This window comes from Tauraco erythrolophus, chromosome 3 (genome assembly GCF_009769465.1).
Source record: "Tauraco erythrolophus isolate bTauEry1 chromosome 3, bTauEry1.pri, whole genome shotgun sequence".
NCBI classification, from domain to species: domain Eukaryota; kingdom Metazoa; phylum Chordata; class Aves; order Musophagiformes; family Musophagidae; genus Tauraco; species Tauraco erythrolophus.
In genome coordinates this window covers 67,850,097-67,872,876 of record NC_141467.1, presented here as the reverse complement: position 1 = coordinate 67,872,876, position 22,780 = coordinate 67,850,097, and the positions used below count along the sequence as shown (strand labels likewise).

The following is a 22,780-nucleotide window of genomic DNA, read 5'->3' as shown; positions in this document are numbered from 1 at the left end:
CAGTATGTAAAACGGGCAAATGCATGGCTACACAGATAAAAACATAATTCTGTCACTCTCTGAAATAAGAATATTTTATTTCTTAGCTTTGATCGTTCTTTTAAAGCCAGTATTAGTCTGATGGTAACTAAGTTGGAATGTTGTACTATGTGCGTTGGTGTCTTACACAATTTTTATCCTTTGCTTTTCTGTTTGCTTACCTTTAATTACATTTTTTATATTTATGTATTAAATTTTGTTTTGATTCAAAGAATGTGTTACCAAATATGAAAAATACTGTCAAAGTCAAGTATGCTTTCCATCCAAAATACCAAAGTAGGATATACTTCCATCCATTATTTGACCAAAAACGTACAGAAAGCAGTAATTTTCTTATCAATGTCACTTATGCAGAAGTCGCTGCCTTTGAAAATTGCAAAAAAGAGCTCTGAAGGTTTTAAGGTACAAAACTCCCTTCTTTAAGAAGCGTCTTTTGCTTTTGAATTTTATGTGTGAATAACTAATGAAACGTTCATTTTACTGATGCCTGACTCTGACCTTTTGTTTCCTCAGCCATCATGTATGTAATGGGAGCACTCGGTCCTGCAGCTGGATACTTGTTGGGAGGACTTCTCATTGGTTTCTATGTTGATCCTAGGACAACTGTTTATATTGACCAGAGTGATCCCCGATTCATTGGAAACTGGTAAGGATCAAGCATTTTTCAAAACTACTCTCTAAATTGCTGGTAGGGAGTTGAGACAGGTTGGGAGATTGTATTCCTTGAGGACTTGTTTAAAGGTTATAGGCCAAGGAAGAGGAGGTTTCTGTCGATTACTGTACACCAGCTTCTTGCCACAGAAGCGCATGGGCACATTGCATGGAAAACCTCCTGCTTTTGGCGGCTCCAGGACTATCTCTGATCACTGTGGGCACTGACTGGCAGTGCTCAGCACGGGGATGGCAGGACAGAATATCCATGTTGCAAGAGGCCGTTGAGGATCACTGCTGTCTGGGGCCAAGCCCTTCCTGCTGGAAGGTGGATTAATCCCTTCTTTTGTTTTCCAGAGCAGGCAGTGTGAAATGCTGAGCTCTGCTGCCCAGATGAGAAATGGTAGACTTTGTTTACTCTGGTCTAGAAGGAGGTAGGATGGAGTCAGAACATGGCCTTTCCTGTCTTGTTTCTCAGGGTGATGACTCGTGTTTAGGCAGCAGATGGTGTAAACCATCACATTATTCTCTAGTAAACAGTAGGCTTCCAGCAGCACAGAAATGTAACAGCCGTAGTCATTAGCTGATGTCTTTGGGCAGCCTTTGATATGTAACCTCCTTGGAAGTGGCTCTTTGAGGAGGCAGGTCTTGAAGAGGCCGAACTGGCTTTTCTGAGATAATTCATAAATTTGCCTTGAAATTTTTGTGCAAGCCCAGAAGAGGCTTAAGTTCATTGTACCAGGAGGAGACCTTGCTTTCTAGGTGTAGGGTGCAGTGTCTGTTCTTGTGCATGGTGCCATCGCAGTCAGATCGTATCCGTTTCTATTTGTCCTGCAGTGATCTCTCCTGACAGTTTGATGTGAAAAATTCTCTCTTTGGAGTGTTCTTAAGCCTTCAAAGATTTATTGCTGCTTTATTTGTCTTACTTAGTCCAAGAGCATTGCTGCACAGGATTGTCTAGCTGAATTTTCAGTGAGGTAAAGGCAAACCTGAGTGCTCAGTCAACCTATGGCCTTGAGGTTAACGACTCAGTGCTCGCATGTATATACTGACTTACCTTACAGAAAAGATTTGTCATATGAATGTACTGCAGTGTTAAAAATGTTCTTTGACTATTCTTGAAACAAAGATTAGAAATCAAAGCAAAATATTACATATTCTTTGTAAAACTCTTATGTTTCATGTGTTTTTAAGGACATGTCAGAGCTGGTAGTCAGCATCTGCTCAGTACATTTCAACAGAAATCGTGAACTGGCCCCTAAATATGTTTAACAATTGAAATCAGTGGGGCTATATGAATGTGGGGCAGGCTTTACTACTTTTGGCTGCATCTATAATGCAGCCACTCATGTAGCTGCCTTGTAGTTTGGGTGTATCTATGTGAGTTTTAACTTAAGCAGCTCCGGTGAAGGTAAAGTAGATGGATCCCTGGAATCCTACAGGAATGCTATAACCACTGAGCTCCATGGTAAGAGCTGGGGGAAGTCACCTCTTAGAACTGTTTCTGTGGGCAGACTTTGAGAATGTCTACTGTACCAGGCCTTGCAAGCAAAATAGGGAAAATAGCCTAGTTTGGGCATTTGGAAGCTTTTATATCAAATTACTAAATGCATTTTATGTATCTGCAATATTTAATGCCACCTGAACAAAGTGTCTTGGTGATTTCAATTATGCACCCGAGTGCCAGCAGAAGTGATGCAAATATGGCTGAAGCAAGGGCAGGAAATAGGCTGTCATAGGATCTCAGCAGGCGAGTTGCATGCTAGCCAGCACAGAAAAGTAAAAGTCATTCAGTTTCCTTTTTCCATCATGTTAATTAAATCTGTAGAGATTGGTTTTCCCTGAAGGGTGTTCCAGGTCCTTGTATTCAGTTTTGGCTTTCTCAATTTTTTCTCTCTTTAATTTCAAAAAAGTATCCCCTGCTACCAGACCTCTAATAATTTGTTTCACAATCTGTGGTGTCCTCTCGTAAAAGTTCGGTGGTGTGCATCGCATCTGCGCCTCATTCTCTTTTCTCTTTCTGAAGCTTTGTCTACCCCTTAAAATGAAGACTGTCATGGTGTGAGGATTGGTCCTTTGTCCCTTGCTGCTTACTGACTACCTAGTTGCAGAAAGCTCTGGAACAGTAGACTTGCATTCAACTGAAATCTATTTTCTGGGACCATGACATTATCTCCTTGGAGGGAAGTGCCGCATAGCCAAGGTTATTTTTATTTACGTAATCTAACAATTTGAAATATTAAGAGTAGGCTAGTACTTATTTCAGCTGACATGCTTTTTAGAAGTAGGGTGCAGCTGAGACAAGTTAATGGGCAGTAGTATTTGAGATTTCTCAGCCTTGTCTCCTTTGAACTAAATTAGTGTCTTTGATTCTCATCTTTCCTTCATTATACCTGTAAGGTTTCTAACGTAACTCATCATAGGGACCCAGTTGAAAATTGTCATTATTAAAGGAGGTAATGATTACAGACAAAATAGTAAGTACAGCTTCTGTGATTACAGAAATTAGAGTAAAGCCTATTTTTTACTGAAGCTGTTTTTTTCTAAGAGGTGTATTGCATATGTGCAGGACAGGTAACTTGGTTTATCTCTTGTGAAACCTGATAAACAAAGTAAGTGGTTATTTCTAAGGGTTATTTCTGATCTGATTCTTCCTTGAGTTTCACAGAACTTGGGTTTGAGCTCCTGGACTTTCTGTAGGTGTGCTGGGCTAAATTACAGGCCAGCTGGCTATGCCAGCCCATCAGATGTTTAAAACTGCTTTTTATTCAAATGTGGTAACTGTAGGGATATCTGTTAGAAATCATCCATCATGTTGTTGTCTTGAGAACTGTTAATGTGCTACACAGGGATCTCATTAGTTGTGGAGTAGCCCTTGGCAGTCTGTCGGGTGCTTTGAATGAAATTTTCTTTTGCTGACACTTTTCTGAGCATTTGCCTAGTTCTGAATCTATTTAATACTTGGATCTTCCCATATAGTCTTTCATCGGCGTTCCACACAAGAAGTTTAAACGAGTTCCTCCAGCACTGTCTGGTCCTTCCTTCGCTTTAATTGCTTTTGTTTGAGGTCCTAGAGCTTGTGCGGATGCCTTTGAGGTACTCTCCTGCATATTTTCTTTGTCTTTAGAAGACAGAAAATCAAGGGCTTTTAATTAATACAGATCCTGTTCTGACCTCTCATTTCCCATTGTAGGTGTCCTTATTATTTTTGATACTGTCTTTTGTCTGTTTTCTAATTCTTTGATATTTCTCCAGGAAGATGAAGTGTAGATGGTGCAGATAATTGCATCCAGTGCTGCATTTGTGACATCTCCGGCACTCGGGATGCTACCATGATGGTCCCTTTGGATTTGAATCTCATTTTGTGCTACATCACAGGCCTCTGTCTCCTTTGCTGTTTCCTGCTGAGCAGGTGGTTTCAGATTTCTGTGTATTATTGCCACAGATCATTTCTTTGATCACTGCCTTTGCAGCTTCTGCCTTTGAGATCCTGAAAGGGATGTTACATTTTTATACAGTCTACTGATTTATTCAGATAGTGCTGACTAATCCTCCTAAAAGTCTACTTTCTAATCCATGTATGTTATCGGCTAAAACGAATGAATAGAGGATTTTCTGTTTACATAATATCAAAACTAGTCAAAACTTTCAGTCATCTGGATTTGCCTTGCAAAGGCTTCCTATACAATCTTTCTAGAAAGGGTGTTACACATGGCTGTTTGGTGTTTGCTTTTGCATAACCATTTACCACACAAACCATTACACATGCATATGAATTTGCCTTCATTTGAAAATATAGTTTGCAATATCTTTGCATTACAAATATCAGGCCAAATGTTTTTGTGTCTTGTGCAAGTGGTTCTGTCTGTTCAATGCTTTTAAATGTTTAAAGTTCGAATAAATATATAATTAGTAGTTTTCTGTTTTACCTTCCTTTTTAAAGTGTAAAATATGTACAAAAAATGTAAAAATTATTCTTGTGTTGCGTTTTTGTGGCAAGGTTTTGGTAGTAGAGGGGCTACACAAGTGGCTTCTGTGAGAAGCTGCTGGAAGCTCCCCCTGTGTCCGATAGAGCCAATGCCAGCTGGCTCCAAGATGGTCCCACTGCTGGCCGAGGCTGAGCCCATCAGCGATGGTTGTAGCGCCTCTGGGATAACATAGTTAAGAAGGGGAAAAAAAAACTGTACAACATCAGCAGCAGTCAGAAGAGAGGAGTGAGAATATGTGAGAGAAACAGCTCTGCAGACACCAAGGTCAGTGAAGGAGAGAGGAGATGCTCCAGGCGCTGGAGCAGAGATGCAGAGATTCTCCTGCAGCCCATGGTGAAGACTATGGTGAGACAGGCTGTGCCTCTGCAGCTCATGAAAGTCCGCGGTGGAGCAGATATACACTTGCAGCCCATGGAGGACCCCACACTAGAGCAGGTGGATGCCCTAAGGAGGCTGTGCCCCCATGGATAGCTGTGCTGGAGCAGCCTCCTAGCAGGACCTGTGGCCCCATGAAGAGAGAAGCCCATGCTGGAACAGGTTTGCTGGCAGGACTTGTGACCTCATGAGGGACCCATGCTGGAGCAGTTTCTTGGTGAAGCACTGCACCCCATGGAAGGGACCCAAGTCGGAGCAGTTTGTGAAGAACTGTAGCCAGTGGGAAGGACTCACATTGGAGAAGTCTGTGCAGAACTGTCTCCCATGAGAGAGACCTCATGGTGGAGCAGAGGAAGAGTGTCAGAAGTGTCTCTGCTGCTCCTTCCTCCTCAGGGGGAGGAGGAAGGAGCAGAAGAGACAACGTGTGACGAACTGACCATAATCCTCATTCCCTGTTTCCCTGTGCCACTTTGTGGGGGGGGAGGTTGAAGGGAAGCTGTTTTAAGATTTGGTTTATTATTTTTTTTTATTTTCTCATTTACTTACTCTGATTTAATTGACAATAAATTAAATTTATTTTCCCCAAGTCAAGTCTGTTTTGCCTGTGATGGTAATTGCTGAGTGGTCTCTCTGTCCTTATCTCGACCCATGAGTCTTTCATTGTATTTTCTCTTTCCTGTCCAGCTGAGGAGGGGAGTGATAGACCAGCTTTGGTGGGCACCTGGCATCCAGCCAAGGTCAACCCACCACAGTCCTTCAGGATCAGACTGCTCCAGCATGGATCCCCCATGGGTCACAGGTCCTGCCAGAAAACCTGCTTCTGTGTGGGCTCCTCTCCACAGGCCACAGTTCCTGCCAGGATCCTGCTCCAGCACAGGTTCTCCGCAGGCTGCAGAGTGGATATCTACTCCACCAGGGTCCTCCATGAGCTGCAGGGGAACAACCTGCGTTACCATGGTCTTATCCTGGGCCTGGAGGGGACTTTCTGCTCTGGCGCCTGGAGCATCTCCTCCCCCTGTCTTTTCTTTGTGTCTGCAGGGCTGTTTCTCTCACATTTTCTCACTCTGCTCGCATAGCTGCTGTTCAGCATTGTTTACCGTTTCTTAAATAAGTTACCACAGAGGTGTCACCAGCGGTGCTGATGGGCTCGGCTTTGGGCAGTGGTGAATCTGTTTTGGAGCTGGCTCTGTCCAACATGCGAGCAGCTCATGGTGCCTTCTCACAGAAGCACGCCTGCAGCCTCCACCCTGCCACCCTGCTACCAAAACCTTGCCACATAAAACCAGTGCAACCAGTATAAAGTGAGAATTGCACTTTCAGTACGTGGAAGGAACTCTATGGATGAATTCTGAGGTTGTCCTTCTTTATGGAAGCATCCGTGAGTTTATCCATGTTTTCATGTAGCCTTTCATTGAAAGATGAATTTAGGAGGAGAAATTATGTTATCTGATACTCTACTATCAGCCTTCCAACTGCAGAAGTTTAACTTTGGAGTACTTTCTAGTAAGACCCTTTTGTCCATCTGTGTTGCAGTGGTGAAGTTCATCAAGCTTTTGGCATCAGGGAGGGTAACTGTATGCCTGCAATCCGAAGAGCACTTTTCTGGTATCTCATACATTGCCCCTTCTGTGGGTATGTCCTGAGTCATTCAATTTGAGCCGAGGAGTCATTGTAGGGTTTTTTATATCCCATTCTTATAAGACAGAAGGAGAGAAGAGGGAATTTTTTGTGAAGGGGTGTTTCAGGTGGTGGTCACAGAACAAAGTTGGTGTTGTGGTTTAGCCCCAGGTGGCAACTAAGCACCACGCAACCTCTTGCTCATTGCTTCCTCTCCTCCCTTGGTGAGATGGAGAGGAGAAAAATGTAACAAAAGACCTGAGGATTGAGATAAGAAAAAGGAGGAATCACCCACCAACTATGGCCCCAGGCAAAACAGACTTGATTGGGGGCAAATCAAGTTAATTCACTACCAGTCACACTGAGAGAGGATAATGAGAAATGTAGCCAGATCTTAAAAACACCTTCCCTCACCCCTCCCTTCTTCCCGGCTCTACTTCTTTCCCCCAGCAGTGCAGGGGGACGAGGAATGGGGGTTGTGGTCAGTCTGTCACATGTTGTTTCTGCCACTCCTTCATCCTCAGGAGGAGGACTCCTTACACTCTTCCCCTGCTCCAGAGTGGGATCCCTTCCCATGGGAGACAGTTGTCCACAAACTTCTCCAACATGAGTCCTTCCTGTGGAATCCGGTCATAGAATCATAGAATCATAGAATCGTTAGGGCTGGAAGGGACCTTCAAAGGTCATCTAGTCCAACCCCCCTGCAAGGAATAGGGATATCTCCAACTAGATCAGGTTGCTCAGGGCCCCATCCAACCTGGCCTTGAACGTCTCCAGGGATGGAGCATCCACCACCTCTCTGGGCAACCTGTTCCAGTGTTCTACAACTCTCATGATAAAAAATTTTTTCCTAATATCCAACCTGAATCTACTTCCCTCTATTTTAAAACCATTACCCCTTGTCCTATCACAACTGGCCCTCCTGAACAGCCTCTCCCCATCTTTCTTGTAGGCCCCCTTGAGGTACTGGAAGACCGCTATAAGGTCACCCCGGAGCCTCCTCTTCTCCAGGCTGAACAGCCCCAACTCTTTCAGCCTGTCCTCATAGGAAAGGTGCTCCAGCCCTCTTATCATCTTCGTGGCCCTCCTCTGGACCCTCTCCAACTGGTCCATGTTCTTCTTGTGTTGGGGACTCCAGAACTGGACGCAATACTCCAAGTGAGGTCTCACGAGGGCAGAGTAGAGGGGGAGAATCACCTCCCTCGACCTGCTGGCCACGCTCCTCTTGATGCAGCCCAGGACGCGGTTGGCCTTCTGGGCTGCAAGAGCACATTGCCGGCTCATATTGAGCTTCTCGTCCACCAGTACTCCCAAGTCCTTCTCCTCAGGGCTGCTCTCGATCCATTCTCCGCCCAGTCTGTATTTGTGCCTGGGATTGCCACGACCCAGATGTAGGACCTTGCACTTGGCCTGGTTGAACTTCATGAGGTTGGTACGGGCCCACCTCTCCAGCCTGTCGAGGTCCCTCTGGATGGCATCCCTCCCTTCCAGCGTGTCGACGGCACCACACAGCTTGGTGTCATCGGCGAACTTGCTGAGGGTGCACTCCATGCCACTGTCCACGTCACCGACAAAGATGTTGAAGAGGGCCGGGCCCAACACGGACCCCTGAGGGACGCCACTCGTGACCGGTCTCCACTTGGACATGGAGCCGTTGACCACTACTCTCTGAGTGCGGCCATTGAGCCAATTCCTTATCCACCGAGTGGTCCATCCATCAAACCCATGCCTCTCTAGTTTAGAGAGAAGAATGTTGTGCAGGACAGTGTCAAAAGCTTTGCACAAGTCCAGGTAGATGACATCCGTTGGTCGACCCTTGTCCACCGATGCTGTCACCCCATCATAAAAGGCCACCAAGTTGGTCAGGCACGATCTGCCTTTGGTGAAGCCATGTTGGCTGTCACCCACCACCTCCTTGCTCTCCATGTGCCTTAGCATGGTTCCCAGGAGAATCTGCTCCATGACCTTGCCAGGCACAGAGGTGAGGCTGACCGGCCTGTAGTTGCCCGGGTCCTCCTTGTTCCCCTTTTTAAATATGGGGGTTATGTTCCCTCTCTTCCAGTCATCGGGGACCTCGCCAGACCGCCATGACTTCTCAAATACAATGGCCAGTGGCTTGGCAACTTCATCTGCCAGTTCCTTCAGGACCCGCGGATGGATCTCATCAGGTCCTTACCCATCAGACTGTTCCAGCATGGGCTTTTCTCACAGAATCACAGCTTCTTAAGGTGCAGCCATCTGCCCCAGCATTGAGGTCCTCCATGGACTGCAGATGTGTTTCTGCTCCACCCTTCATCTCCAGCAGTGTAGGGGTACTTTCCCACGGGACACAGTCCTCTGTGAACTCCTTCGGGCACAGCCACCTGCCCTTGCGTGGGCTTCTCCACGGGCTGCAGGTGGGTCTCTGCTCCACTGTTAATCTCCGTGGGCAGCAGGGGGGCTGCTGCCATCTCACCACAGGCTGCAGGGCAATCCCAGCTCCGGCACACCTCCTCCCGCTCCATCTTCACTGACCTTGGTGTCTGCAGGGTTTTTTCTCTCACATCTCCCTCCTCTCTTTGCTGCAGCTGCTCTGATCCTGACTGGTCTGATGAACCTCATTGGTCCCGGCAGGACAAACTCCGTGCAGCGGAGTCAGACTCCCTGGCCGGAGTCGGGTCTGACTTGGAGCCAGGGAAACTTCCAGCAGCTCCTTACAGGGGCTATCCCTGTAGTCCCTCCCTGCTGCCGAAAGCCCACCACATAAACCCAGCCCAGCTGGAAAGTTTTAGGCATAAACCCTGGGGTGAACTGCAGCACATTGGTTGTTTACAATCGGGCTTTGAGAGCTCTTCGTTGGGAACGAAGAGGATGGACGGTCAGGGCAGAGAGAGGGAGGCACTGGAAAGCAGAACAGATTTAGTACTGATGTATCTGTGTGGATATTTTATCTTCTCATGCCATGGATAACTTATTTCATGCTCTCCAGAGGAATACTGTATTGCTTTACTGGGAATTACCCAAGAAAGGCAAAGTGAAAGTGAGTATCTACTTCTCAGCATTTGGTACTGAATCATTACCAAAAGTGCAAATTTATGGGAACTCAAAGCTGACACTATTTCATAATATTTGATGGGTTCTGAATAAATACCTTTATCAGTAGACAACCCAACAGAAACATCTTCTAATTAAGGATTTTAGTGCAGTGAAGGCTCTCCTCCACACGTCCTTTACTCTTAATATTCCATATTTTGCAAATATGTCTTTCCAGTCAGTACAGCCTGTAATAATCACTTTGGGTTTTTTTATTTCATGTAATGCATTGGCTTTCATTTCTGTTCCTGTCTCCTGGCATTAGGTGGAGTGGATTTCTTCTTTGTGCCATTGCAATGCTCCTTGTGATATTTCCCATGTTTACCTTTCCGAAAAAGCTTCCTCCTCGACATAAAAAAAAGAAAAAGAAAAAGATGAACTCTGATGATGTTTCAAGTGATGATGAAGTCATGAAAGAGAAAACAAATAGCAAAATACAAGCAGACAGTGCAGTACCTGCTTCTATGGGATTTGGAAAGAACGTTAAAGGTGAAGTTTTTTAAAAATTTTTAAATGCTTTAGATTTTGTATATAGGGTCATCTAGGATTGTATGAGTGTAATTGAAGGCAGAGTTTCGATGTCCTGTAATTAATATTATGTTTTGCTATTGAGATTTTAGTAGATGGTCGTCCTCTAAAATTATAAAATTACAAAATGCAATGATGAGTGTTAGACATCCATTTACTTAAATTATTGAAGTGTTTAATGTGCACCTGTAACAAACAGGTAGCCTATTTCCTGTAGTTACAGGACCTCTATTACCAGACATATTTGTACACCTTACAGTTTGTAACTCATAGTTGCTTTAAGCTGTCCTTCACAGAATAAAGCGCTCTTCGAAAATGTAAGTGAAACAAGTAAAAACTATTTTAGTATGTGAGTTCAGTTACATTCATGCATTTGAGTAAGTTAATTGAGAAAGAATATTGGTTTCATATGCCTTTCCTGGCTGTTTTATACTGCAAGCTATTTATTTTCAAAAGGCTAGGATGAATGAAACCTGTGCTAATTTTGAAATGAGAAGAGATCAAAAGATTGGCAAGTAATAGAGATTTTTATTTTATTCAAGAAGTAAACCGTTAATATGAAATCTAACAATAAGTAGTAATCATTGATAAAATGTCATGGAAAGAAGGGCAGTATTGTTAAAAATTAATTAATATGAAGCATATACATTTGGAGTTGACAATATAGGCTTAACAGTGTAATAATATTGAATAGTGTAAGACAAAAAATGAATATGCATTAATGCTGTTGTGTTGTCAATGCTGTTGTGTCCTCCTTGGATTCCATGGTACAAATGCTGGTTATGCCATTTTGTGATAGCCTGATGAATGCAATGGGACTAGGAGAAACCGTGAAATGTCATTTGTGCCATTAGATGTAATTTGAACTCAAAACTTTAAAGTGTTTGTTTGTTGACATGAACATTAATGTTACTTTTTCATTGGATATCAGTCCAAGATATAATGATTGACAGATTTTTTAATGATACATTTATGATCACTTTATATTGAGTAGGCAAGGCTTAGCAAAATTAGTGTGCTAGTTTTAGACTAAAACCAGTGTAATTCTAGGTAGTATTTGCCCACATGCATATTGATTTGCTCTACATTGCATTTACATCTGTATTCTCAGGGTACCTAAAGTTACTGTTAATTTCTGTGGAAGTAAAGGAAAAATAGGAGACCAGAATTTGCCTGTGGTGATTTTATTAGCTTACAAAACAGCATCTTAATCAGGGCACAAAGCAAGCAAGGTAAACCTGCAATATCAGATCTTTCAAAACCATCTCGCTTTTTTTGCAAAGTAGCTAAAAAAGTGATGGAGAAGGAGGAAAAGCATGTTATCTACTTCCTTCTTTGAAGACTCTCTATTCCCCATATTTGTGAGTCCTCATACATAATGTTTTCTCCTAAATCCATAAAGCTAGTTGCATTTCTTTTTGGCCTTCAAAGCTACTGGCTTCTGATTGGCAAAAGTAGTTCAGGGTTATTCCTGTCAAGGTTTTCTCACTAACTTAGGGAAGCATGAAAGGGGAGTTCAGTCTTTGCTGGGCTCCTTCCTGATCTTTGCAGACCGTGTCACAGCAGAGGGACTGCTTCATTGTGTAGGTGTGCCTGGAAAAGAGACAGGGATTCAGACAAACTCCGCCTCTGGATGAGATGGCTGATGCTAGTTCTCTGTACATAATTTCACCTTCCAGGTCATGTTGTGTCACTACAGGAACATCACATAACACAGAAAACAAGTGTACTCTTAGGAGAATGTTTCCTAGTACTTTTTTTTTTTCACAGAATACTTTTTTTATATACATCTGCTTAAATGTGTACCATACCTTCTACAAAATCCTATATTAATATACTAGTGGAGCCACCAAGTTAGAGCTTCTCATATTCAAAACTTTCCATTTTCTCTAGAGAAGAAACTTCACCATGTGGAATAGTGAAAAGCAGCATTGTATTCGACATGTCAGAAAGATACCAAGCGAGTCAAGATAATGTGGAGAAAAGTATTTTTCTATAAGCTGATAATAGCTTTCCCATTAGGTGTCATTTACCCTAGCAAAGAGGCCTGCAGCAGGAATGCACTATCATTTAATTATTTTTCAAGTTTAAGTGGGCTTTATGGAATGAGATCATGCCTCAAGCTTCTCAGTTGAGGTTATTTCGTTTATAATGGGAAGGAAAAAAGGATTGAATGTGTCTAAGTTATTTAGCATTGCTTCTTCTGAGACGCAATGTGCATTTTATACTTCTCATTGAATTTCAGGGCTACGTCTTTTTATAGCACGATGGGCAGAAACTCTGCTTAGGAAGTAGCCAGGAGACTCACGATTTAGTAGATCACATCTCGTGTTCTGTACTAACAAATATCAGTGATGACGTAGTCTGCCATGACAGAGGCCAGTGCCATTAAATCTGTAAAATCTGTGCAGCTTTGGTAAGGAAAGTCTCAGGGAAGAAGCTGTTTGTTTTGGTCTTCTGATATGATGTTGTCTTACCCGGGAAGCCTGGCAAAATAGTTCTTGTCCTGCTGTAACTTGTCCTAATTTCGTGTAAGTTAGTTCTCTAGATGAATGAAAAGGAATTGAAAAGCATGAGGAGAGAGGACTGGGGTCCTTTTTCCTGCAATGGCTGCCAGTATAGGCTGAAGAAATAAACCAAAACTGGCTCTGGCTGCAAACCTCCAACTTCAGTAACCTGAGCTTTATTTTGGCCTGTGGTAGAGCTGGGATCAGATAAAAAGACAGATACATCTTTGCTTTTACTCATGTTTCAAGATGCAAGTCTTGGAATTCAGTCTTTTCCTGTTTATGTTGCAAGTAAACGATGTGAGAGGGAGATTGCTTCTGATGCAGGTATCAAAAGTGTTAAATAAAACATTAAATAGGTCACAGGAGGAAGAGAATTGGATGTAGTTTATTGGGAGAAATAGACATAGTGTAGATAACATGAGCTAGAGGAAATTTATAATGAAGAAGCCACGGCTCAATCCCATACATGCAGATAAATCAGGAACCTGATCAGACAAAAATGCTGTTTTCATTTATTACATGGATACCCTTAGGGTTTTGTGCTGTGGAAATTTTATCTGCAGTCTATTTTACTTACCACTATAATGAAAGTTACTGTGCAATTGGATAAAGGAGCAGTGTAAAGAAAACCAACGTATATATTACCTAAAATGTACTGATGGAATCTGAAGGGTGTTAATTAATTACACGTACTTTGTAGTCTTTGGTTTTCTTCTCACTGTTTTGAGTTTTGTCCCTGTGTACAGCCCTTTCTCAAATGTGGAATGTTCCTGTCTGCCTTTTCATGTCTACCAGCTGTCACATGCTCTTCCTAGTCAGTCACTGCTGGGGATGGAGACAGGATAATAACGCTTGTCAGGGCATCAGCAAAGGTAAAAGAAACTCCTGAGGGTCTCGTGGCTGTAGCGTAAGTCCATCGAAGTGCTCCCCCAGTGCAGGATCTGGATTGGGATTTCTGTAGAACTCGGAGGTTGGTTGGCAGGGATCGGAGGAGGAAGAGGAGACAGTGGTCTGTGTGCGGGGGTGCTCAGGGAGTACCGCAAATGTCACAGAGCTCAGCAGACCGTGGCCTGGAGATCCTGCTGTGCCACTGACTTTCAGCCAGTCACTCCCCTCTCGCCCTGTCTTAGGCCATCTTGAAGAGCTCAAAATAGAAAAGGTCGGCATGGCTCTTGTGCAGTGATGAGCGATGTTAGCTGGAGCCTCGAGGAGCTGCTCTAAATCAAGTTAACAAAAGTAATAATCAGATCAAACTCACTCTGAACCTCCCTACTGTTGATGGGATATTAGGGACTGTTCAACAGCCTGGCCACCACCCAGGTACTTAAGGGATGTACCAAAAATGCTAGAGGAATTGAGTTGAATAAGGTTGTTCAAATGGTATTTGAGTAGATAATTAAATGAAATACATGCCAAAACATTATTCTAGAATTTAGCAATTACCCCCGTGCAGAATATATTTGAAGTAGGCATGTGTGACTGAAAACACTCATTTCCATTCTGATAAACAAACCAGGAATTCTGTCTCAAATCTTGCGTCTGCCTAGTACTATGTGAGGACAGAAGCTGCCCTGAGACCTCAGTGTGCAGGCAGCCTCCTTCAAAGCTGCAGGTTTGGATAGTGCTGTCCGGGCTTGGAGCACCAGCAGAGAGGAGGTCCTTTGGCCAATATCTGCGTCACCCTTACAAGAGCCTTTGCTGATGGACTACAAGAGGACAGTGCTGTACACTGGGATGGTTTATTCCCTTGGTTGTATTCATTGCACCACCTCAGGCTAGATGCACAGGAACAGGGATAAAAGAAAATATATTAAATTATGAAAAAGGAGGTGAAGTCAGAATTACTTGACTTTTAATTGAAATTCTGCTTAGTGCGTTAAGAGATTTGCTTAGAGCAGTATTTACAAAGATTTGAATTGCTTGCAGGTTTTTCTTACACTTTTCCTTTACACTGAATCAAGCAGTGGTCCAGCACACTACTGAAAGAAAATGAATACTGACTAGAGAAATAATATTGTCAAAGACCATGGAGGAACAAAATTGCCAGTAGACTAGCAAACCAGTCCAGCAAGGCAGGTTTCCATTTATTCTTAGTTATGTATTAGGTTATTTAAAATAAATTAAAAAACCCAACAAAACAAACAAACAAGAAAAAAACAAACCAAAGAAGATGAGGATGTTTAAGATTTTAATTACTGCACAGAAGAGTAAACATGTTTGCAGCTGTACTAAAAGATCATTTAAATTTTCAATTTTCATTACATTTCAATGTAATCGATAGAGATTTGTTCAAATGACAGAATGAGGGAAACTGCAAGTTCTTATAGATTTGTTTCTGATGCACACTTGTGAAAACAAAAGGTATTTTATGAACACCTCCTAAAAATCAGAACCTGACATGTTTAATAATGGCCTTGAAATCAAAGCCTAGGCCTATGGCTAGTCACACAAAAATAATGTGACATTGAAATGTTTTAAATGCATGATTGATTATGTAGTACAAAAGATCCTTAAAGTTTTTAGCATTTACTAGAATTAGTGTGGTTGAAAGATGTGAGATACTTATAGTGTCTTTTTATTACAGGTTTTAAAATTCAGAAGTGTAGTACAGATTCTGTGACACAGGATTTGACTATTATCATAGGAGAAAATCAGAGAAAACCTAATTCTGAATATGTATTTTTATTTGCAAATTTCTTACTATATAGCGACTTTTCATTGTATGCCAGACAGTCACAAAGAGCTTCAACCCTCAACTACTCCAGGTGGTATGTATTAGTGCAGCATGCAGGAATAATCTCTGTTTTATTTCATGCCAAAAATTACAGTAATCAGCAGAGCTGTTTCCTGAAGAATCCTTCACAAGGGTGTAAGAAAACTTGTGCTTATTCCAAGACACTGAGTTTTATCTGTTTATCAGTACAAATCCAATTTGAAAATGCTAATTAGTTTTGAAATTAATAATGACCTTTAGACTGAGTGCTGAGATAAGATTGAAGTAGGAGTCAACAGAAAGTACAGCTGTACATCCGAACACCAGAGCAAAATGTTTGTTAGCTCTGCAGTTCTTTACCTAATTAGTTCTTCGGTATCTTTAGATCTACAGTTCTAAACTAGACATTTTCCTGAAGCTCAGTTTTACCAGGAAGACCTAAACTTTACCAGGTATTATGATATTTGGATCAAAGAATGGATTTAGCATAGATCTTGGAGTCCACCCTTGGCCAAGGACTTCCAGTTCGTTTCTACAAAGAGCACTTAGTTCATCATCCTAGTAAAATGGTGTTTCTCTCTGTGATGTCTAGTCTTCTGAAGGCTTCTTATTTTCTTCCACGTGTTTTGAGCACAGGTGATCAGCTGCCACCAAAGAGCTCGGTTTCCAGTGGGACCAATCCTGGCACCCCCTCTTTCTGTTTCCTGACTCCTCTCTCACAGCAGCAGCAGCACGGTCATAACTGCTTGCTCCTGTTGCAGGATGAGAAGCACTCAATCCTACACCTTGTCCCCAGGCAAATCCTGCTACAGCTGCCCCACTGCAGCCCTGTGGCAGCTGTTTTCTTAAACTGTGTCATCTAGCCCCATGAGAGGCTTTGCAAAAGCTGGGTTAGAGCATCTTGGCTCTTGCCCTTTGCTTTCTTCTTGCACCTAAGCCCGCAGCAGCTAACCCAACCCAACCCAACCCAACCCAAAAATAGACACAAAACCAAAGCTGTTGAGGTTTGAGGGCTGACATCTGATGATATTGCAGATCTTTCATTTTTGCTCTCTTTCATTTCCTTGTGAACAATGAGATAAATTTTGATCAGCTGTATTTTGAACATGTAGCGTATCTGCCAATAAATACTGATACTATTTTATCTTTGTACTTGCTATGTAATGTAGTTTCTGAAGTTATACAGTTGCATTACAGTTTCCATATATTTATGTTGATATTATATTGTCTCATATTCCTGTTGTCTTGTTCCTTCCGTTCTTCTATTGCAAGCAGTGCCACATTTTTTTAAAAAGAGTTGTAGGTGGTAAAAAACATTAAGATTTAAATATATGAGTGAGATTTAAATATATGAGTGCTTCTTAATATGATTTATTCATTACTTATTTCCACCAAATTTTGTATTTAACACTTAATATGATTCTTCATAGAGGCAACAAGAGAGCATTTGACTACGTTAAAATTATAGATCTTGTACTGATAATGAATTCAGTATAAATTTTGACGACTGGCATAAGCTAAGACTGGATGCAGTCAGACAACTTAGGTGCTAATTTTCAGCCTGACAAGTTTTGACATGACAAGAGTATAAATTCTGTTTGCTTTTGTCCAGATAACCTACTAAAGTCAATGGAGAAAGTGAGACAGATTTTTAACTTGACAACTTTTAACATCAGTAAAATTCTCACTCAGGAGTTCTTACTTACTCAACGTGTTGTATTTCTAATGAGCGCTCTTGTCATTGAATTGAATGGGCTTCGATTCAAGCAGCATTCAATTTCTGCACCACTTGAAAAGCAAATGAAAAAAACCCAGACCATAGTAGGTTATACATAATACTTGAACAGAAAATCTGATCTTGGTAGAAGCCCCAAGGAAAAAAAGAATGTGTTTAAAATCATGCCATCTAGTCTGAAAAAATTGAGTCTTGAATAGAGTTATCATCATCTTGTGATGATAATTTGACATCGCAACAGAACTGTATTAAAAGTACTCAAGTGTTTCTTTTAACTACAGTGCTAAATTTCATGGGGTTTTGATATTTGATTTCAGGATAATTGCAACATCTATGAATACTTTTTCAATTTCAGTTAATGATGTGCTCTCTTTTTTAATTGATTGTTTTATCCCTTCTGAGAGTATTAAATGAGCTGTATGTAAAATATATTGAGATTCATTGATATCATTGACCATTTTTTCAGTATGCTTTGTCTGCATAAGTAAATACTTTTAAATCATGTAGAAAAATGTTTAATTAAAAATCTTTTGGTTCTCTTTTCAAATTATAGTATTATTATTGCAGCTTTCCAAGTGTGGTCCTTGAAGCAGTGTTACAGGAGGAGTATGTGATCTGTTTTCCTCCTGTGGAGTGCAAAAACAGTACTGCTGGTTCAGCAGTGTGATATGCATTATCTCATTAAAAATTTCAAAATAAGATATCAGAATAACTCCAAAATCACTGCATTTTATTACTGTTTTTCTTTCCTTTATTGTGTTACTATGTAGACCCTGTTTCTTCAGATGGTTTTGTTAAAACAGACCTCAGTTGTGTTTGTGAAAAGTGGGACTGCAGCCCTGGGGCAATGCAGTGAGATAGGGTAAGAGCAGACAGCAGAGATTGCAATCCCAAATAACACTCTCCCTTCCACTTAGCAAATGTAGCCAGATGCTAGCAAGCCATTATTGCCAGTCCATCTCAAAGAAAATCAATTTGTTTTGTTTCAGTTTGCTTTTGTTTCTCGCTCATTATTTATAATATTCGTTTGTCATTTTTGTCATTTTATAGAGCTTCCAAGAGCAGCTGTCAGGATCTTAAGCAACATGACATTCCTTTTTGTGAGTTTGTCATACACAGCTGAGAGTGCCATTGTCACAGCTTTTATTACCTTCATTCCCAAGTTCATCGAGTCACAGTTTGGCATCCCAGCTTCCAATGCCAGCATCTACACTGGTAAGGCATTGCCACGCAGTGTAACGTTGAAAAAGTTGGCGTTCTTTAATGAAATGATTCAATGTAGAAATGAACCAAAAACGTGCTTGTTAGAACAGATGATTGGATCCAGCTTTGTGTACTTGATTAGATATTTAAGCTGTTCTTTGATGTTTGCTATATGTGTTTAGTAAAATGTGAACCCATTTATATTGTTAAAGGGATGGGTTTTTTTACATAAACCTAGACAGACATTTTCTAATGTGTTAATGGTCTTCAGGGAGGAAAAATGCAACAAAAACAGTCTAGAGAACCAACAGGTATTACTGCAGTTTATGCACTTTAAAAGATCTTTTAAAGCTGTTCTTATTTTGTGTGAATTTTATTTTGTCTTTGATTTTCAAAATACCCTAATCTTTCTTTTTCCCCAGTGACAAGTTGTTCATCTGTCTCATCTTTCAGTTCTCTCTCCCCTCCAGGCTGGTGATTTTCTCCTTATTTACTTATTAAAATGGAATGCATAGCAATCTAGTCTAGTCAGAAGAGCCCCCCAGATCCTCTCCCACCTGTCATTTCAGGTCCGAGACCCCTCTTTTGCAGATGTGGCACTTACCCTGCTGCCACAGCAATGTACAGCGGAGTCCAACTTCTAACAGAGCTACAAATGACGAAATTTTAAGCTTCATACTGCTCTGTGGGAGGGAGAGATGGGAACTTCCCTAGGGAAAGGGGCCAAAATGTTGTGCAGAATTGGGGCTCATGAAATGCAGATCATCTCCCTTCTCTCTTAGCTGCATCAAAGACACTTGTCTTGATAAGCATCTTTTCGACTTCTCCATAGTGCTTCCCATGTAGAATAGCTGCTAATTGCTAGGCAGGTTAGTTCTTTGCCCCCACCATGCTTCAGATATTATGCCTGAAAAGGAGTGATGGAGTGGAGAATTGTGGGAACAGAGGTGAAGTATGTAGTGGGAAGCTGTCCAGGGTCATCAGTCAAGGAAGAGACAAAAAGTAATAGAAGAAAAAGAGAAAAGGACACAGACATCTCACATGGGAATTGTTTGTGAGCTGCAGCAGCTGGAAGAAATGCGAGGTGTCTTTCTAGAATGCAGAGGGAAAACATCAGAGAAGCATCATGTAGTGACTTCTGTTTGAGAGCTTGCTGGAATGAGATTTTCTTCGGGGCATGAAATCCTCCTTCAGGGAGGAAACATTGGTTGATGGGACTGTGATTCTATCTGAAGCTTAGGGTAGCTACACACGCATAGGAGTTCTACTGTAATGAGTTTTGATGGTATTGCTGCTCCATAACTCGCTCTGTTCTCAGGATAAACCAGAAACATTCTTGCCAGACAGAATATTCAACAGTCAGCACATTAAAAGAGCGAAAAATTACATGACTACCAGGGTGTGAAGCTGGTAACATCTGTTGTTTTCCCTGTTATAAATTGTTTGATAAAGACTATTATAATGAACCAGAAGAAGAAAATTAAATAGCTTAGGCTGGATGTGCAACATGGGCAAGTGAGCACTGCTTCCACAACTCCAACTCCTTGGGGATTCTGTATTAGGTTGCTACTGGCTAATCTAGTAAAAGACATGTCCAGTTTACAAACTTCTGGTTAGCAAAAGGAGGACTTACATGTTTTTTGTATTACTACATCTATGGTTCATATGTACATCGCCGACTGAGTATGTGTGTTTGCTGAATCTCTTTGTGTTACTGAAGTATATTTTTTATTGGTCATTTTCTGTGTCAATTCATAAGCAGGAAATCTTTAATTAAGTCTCAATTTGTTTCTGTCTTTAAAGAAACCTGGCATTAATCACGAGCAAAAATGCCATGTGCCACGCTTCATGTCTTGAACTTGTGCAGCTTGTGCTGCAGTCTTTGTCTTGTCTGGAGTTTTGTTTTCTGTGTATGGATCAGGTGGCATTCAGCCTTTAGGATTTCTGAAGTCCAAAAAACCAATGAACTTTGACTTTTGGTTACAGGTAGATCTTAAACAAATCCAGATTAAAATTTCAGGTGCTTTACTAGCTGATTTATGGGTGGAAAAGAGAGTTACAATTCAAATAATTTGTAATTGAAAGAACCACACAGTATGTGTTATAAAGCACTGCTCTGGTAACTTCTGCTAGAATGGTTATAAACACATTGGATCTACCTTTAGTTCTAGAAAAGATGTAACATAGACAGAATTGATTTGAAGATCTCCACAGTATTCCCTTTGGAAGTGTAGCCTGCTCAGCAGATATTGCAGTTTTCTGTTCCCAGACTATTAGTAGCTGTTAAGATCATCTTTTGCCCCGGTGAAAAGCCTCAAGTGCCTCAGCATCCTGACAACAGCAAAAAGGATAAAGCTTGAAAATTGCTGACTGAAACCTGATATTGTTTCAGAACACTGTACCCAGGAGTGTATTTGGCAGATGCATAATTCCTGTAAGCTGAACTGTCATTATAAAATGAAGGAAAGTGCAACGCAACAGTTTAGTATCAGATCTTAAGCTTAATTCCTCTAAATGCCTTTGAAAAAGAAGAATGCATGTCCTGATTAGATGTGCATGCTTTGCTTTGCCCTGGAAGCACCTCTGGAAGTGCACTGTAGTAGCTGTGTTTCTTTGACAGTACATCACTTCTGATTTCACATCCCCTGCAGAAACAGAGGGGCATAAGGATGTAGAGTTTGTATTTAGGGCAAAAGAACTTGTCAGGCTTCCTGACACATAGGAGGGAATGAGCACTTCTGACTACTGCCTTCACCACAAACAGCGAAATCTGCTCCTTCTCCTTCCAATTTCTCCCAGAGACAGAGTTTTTCCATCCCCAGCTTCACTTTGCATGGAGGAATTGGTCTTTATACTTCTTCTGTGTAGGCTTTCCTTTACCTTTCCATCTTCCTGAATGAGAGCAAGCCTTGGCAGGCAATTTGCTCATGTTCTTCTCCTCATTTTTAATGTTTTGATCTTCATGACAAGGCAGAAGATGGATGAAAATAGCAGTGTAGTATAGCTCACTGATGGAAGAACGACTAACTTAATTCCTCGCAAAATATTTACATGCTCAGTTTTGACAAGGTACTAGACGTACACACACACATTCTCATTTGTAGTGAAGGGCTTTTCCAATATACATGCCCTCAAAGGATAAGAAAGAAAAGGTAAATTCAAGTCCAAAAGAGGTTAAGAACTCAAAGCTAAGCTATAAGATGGAAGGAAGAAGAGTAAAATATTGAGGTTAATTTATCATCGGTAATTATCATCACCTTGGGCTAGATCCTTGGTTCATATAATTAATGTAGCTGTGAGTTTGGTCTATGGAATTTGATTCACCTGATAGGGGTGTTTTAGAGGGCATTGCAAGTGATCCCAGTCCGCCTTCAGCATGGATGTGGGCTTCTCTGACACAGATTTCATAGAGCAGGGCATGCCTGGTAGACTCAGATGGCTGAGTTACCATTTTCACCCAGAGGGAACATTTTCAGTGCAAGTGAAAGGATTTGCATTAGTTTTTCTCCTCGTTCATATTCAGTCATTGAAGGTGAGAGATATAACAGCTTTAGAGAGATAACAGCTTTGAACTTTGTGAAAATCATTTAATTCTCCTAGAAGGGCTTATACATTTAAATTCTGCTCTTATGAGAAAGACTGGTTTTGAGTCTGTGAAGAGTTATTATTAAGAAACTTCCTCATGAAATGACATTTTATTTTATAATGCCATTGGTGATGGCAGTATAATTAAGGCGACAACTATTTTTACCTCTTATTTTTACTTTCATGATCTCAACATTTTGATAAATATAAAGACCCCTTCACCTTTAGACAAATTAGCAGAGAATGAGAATGCTTTTCAGTAATATTAAAGATATTGGCAAGTGATATTTTTACTGTCTTCTTTAAAAAGAAGAGCAACATCTTTAAGTATTTGGATTATAAAGTTTAGCTCCTTCTCCTTAGATGCAGCTGCCAAAAGTTGTTCAAATTCCATATTCATGTGGAATGCATCTTTATTAGCAAAGACCTTATTTAGGGACCTTCTCACATGTTAGTGAGAAGCAGAAGCTGTGGGAAGCTAAGAAGTGCAAGACGTTCACTGACACCACCACCTCAGGCCCTGGGAAGTGAGGACAGCCCAGTGACACGTTGCTGAACTGCCACCTTATAACTGCAGCAGCAGAGAGACAGAAATTTCATGGACATGACTTTTGTGCCTTAAATTTACCCTAATACTAATTCTAGTATCTTAATTTAATCGTGTTTGATCAGTTTGCACTCCACAAGGCCGCACTGGGGTGACTGGGGCTGCCAGTTGTAGGAAGGTGCCATTCAACTTGAGCAAAGTATCCAGATGGCAGAA

The 22,780-nt window shown here is 41.4% G+C and overlaps 1 protein-coding gene across 1 annotated transcript in view; it reads left to right on the top strand.

The window, feature by feature from the left end:
- SLCO5A1 (solute carrier organic anion transporter family member 5A1) overlaps nt 1-22,780 on the top strand; it is an 82,462-nt gene that overhangs the window by 36,409 nt on the left and 23,273 nt on the right. Inside the window, exons 2-4 of the mRNA XM_086609376.1 lie at nt 553-685; nt 10,009-10,232; nt 18,280-18,444. Coding sequence (XP_086465502.1) covers nt 553-685; nt 10,009-10,232; nt 18,280-18,444 — 522 coding nt within the window. The remainder of the gene's footprint in view (nt 1-552; nt 686-10,008; nt 10,233-18,279; nt 18,445-22,780) is intronic.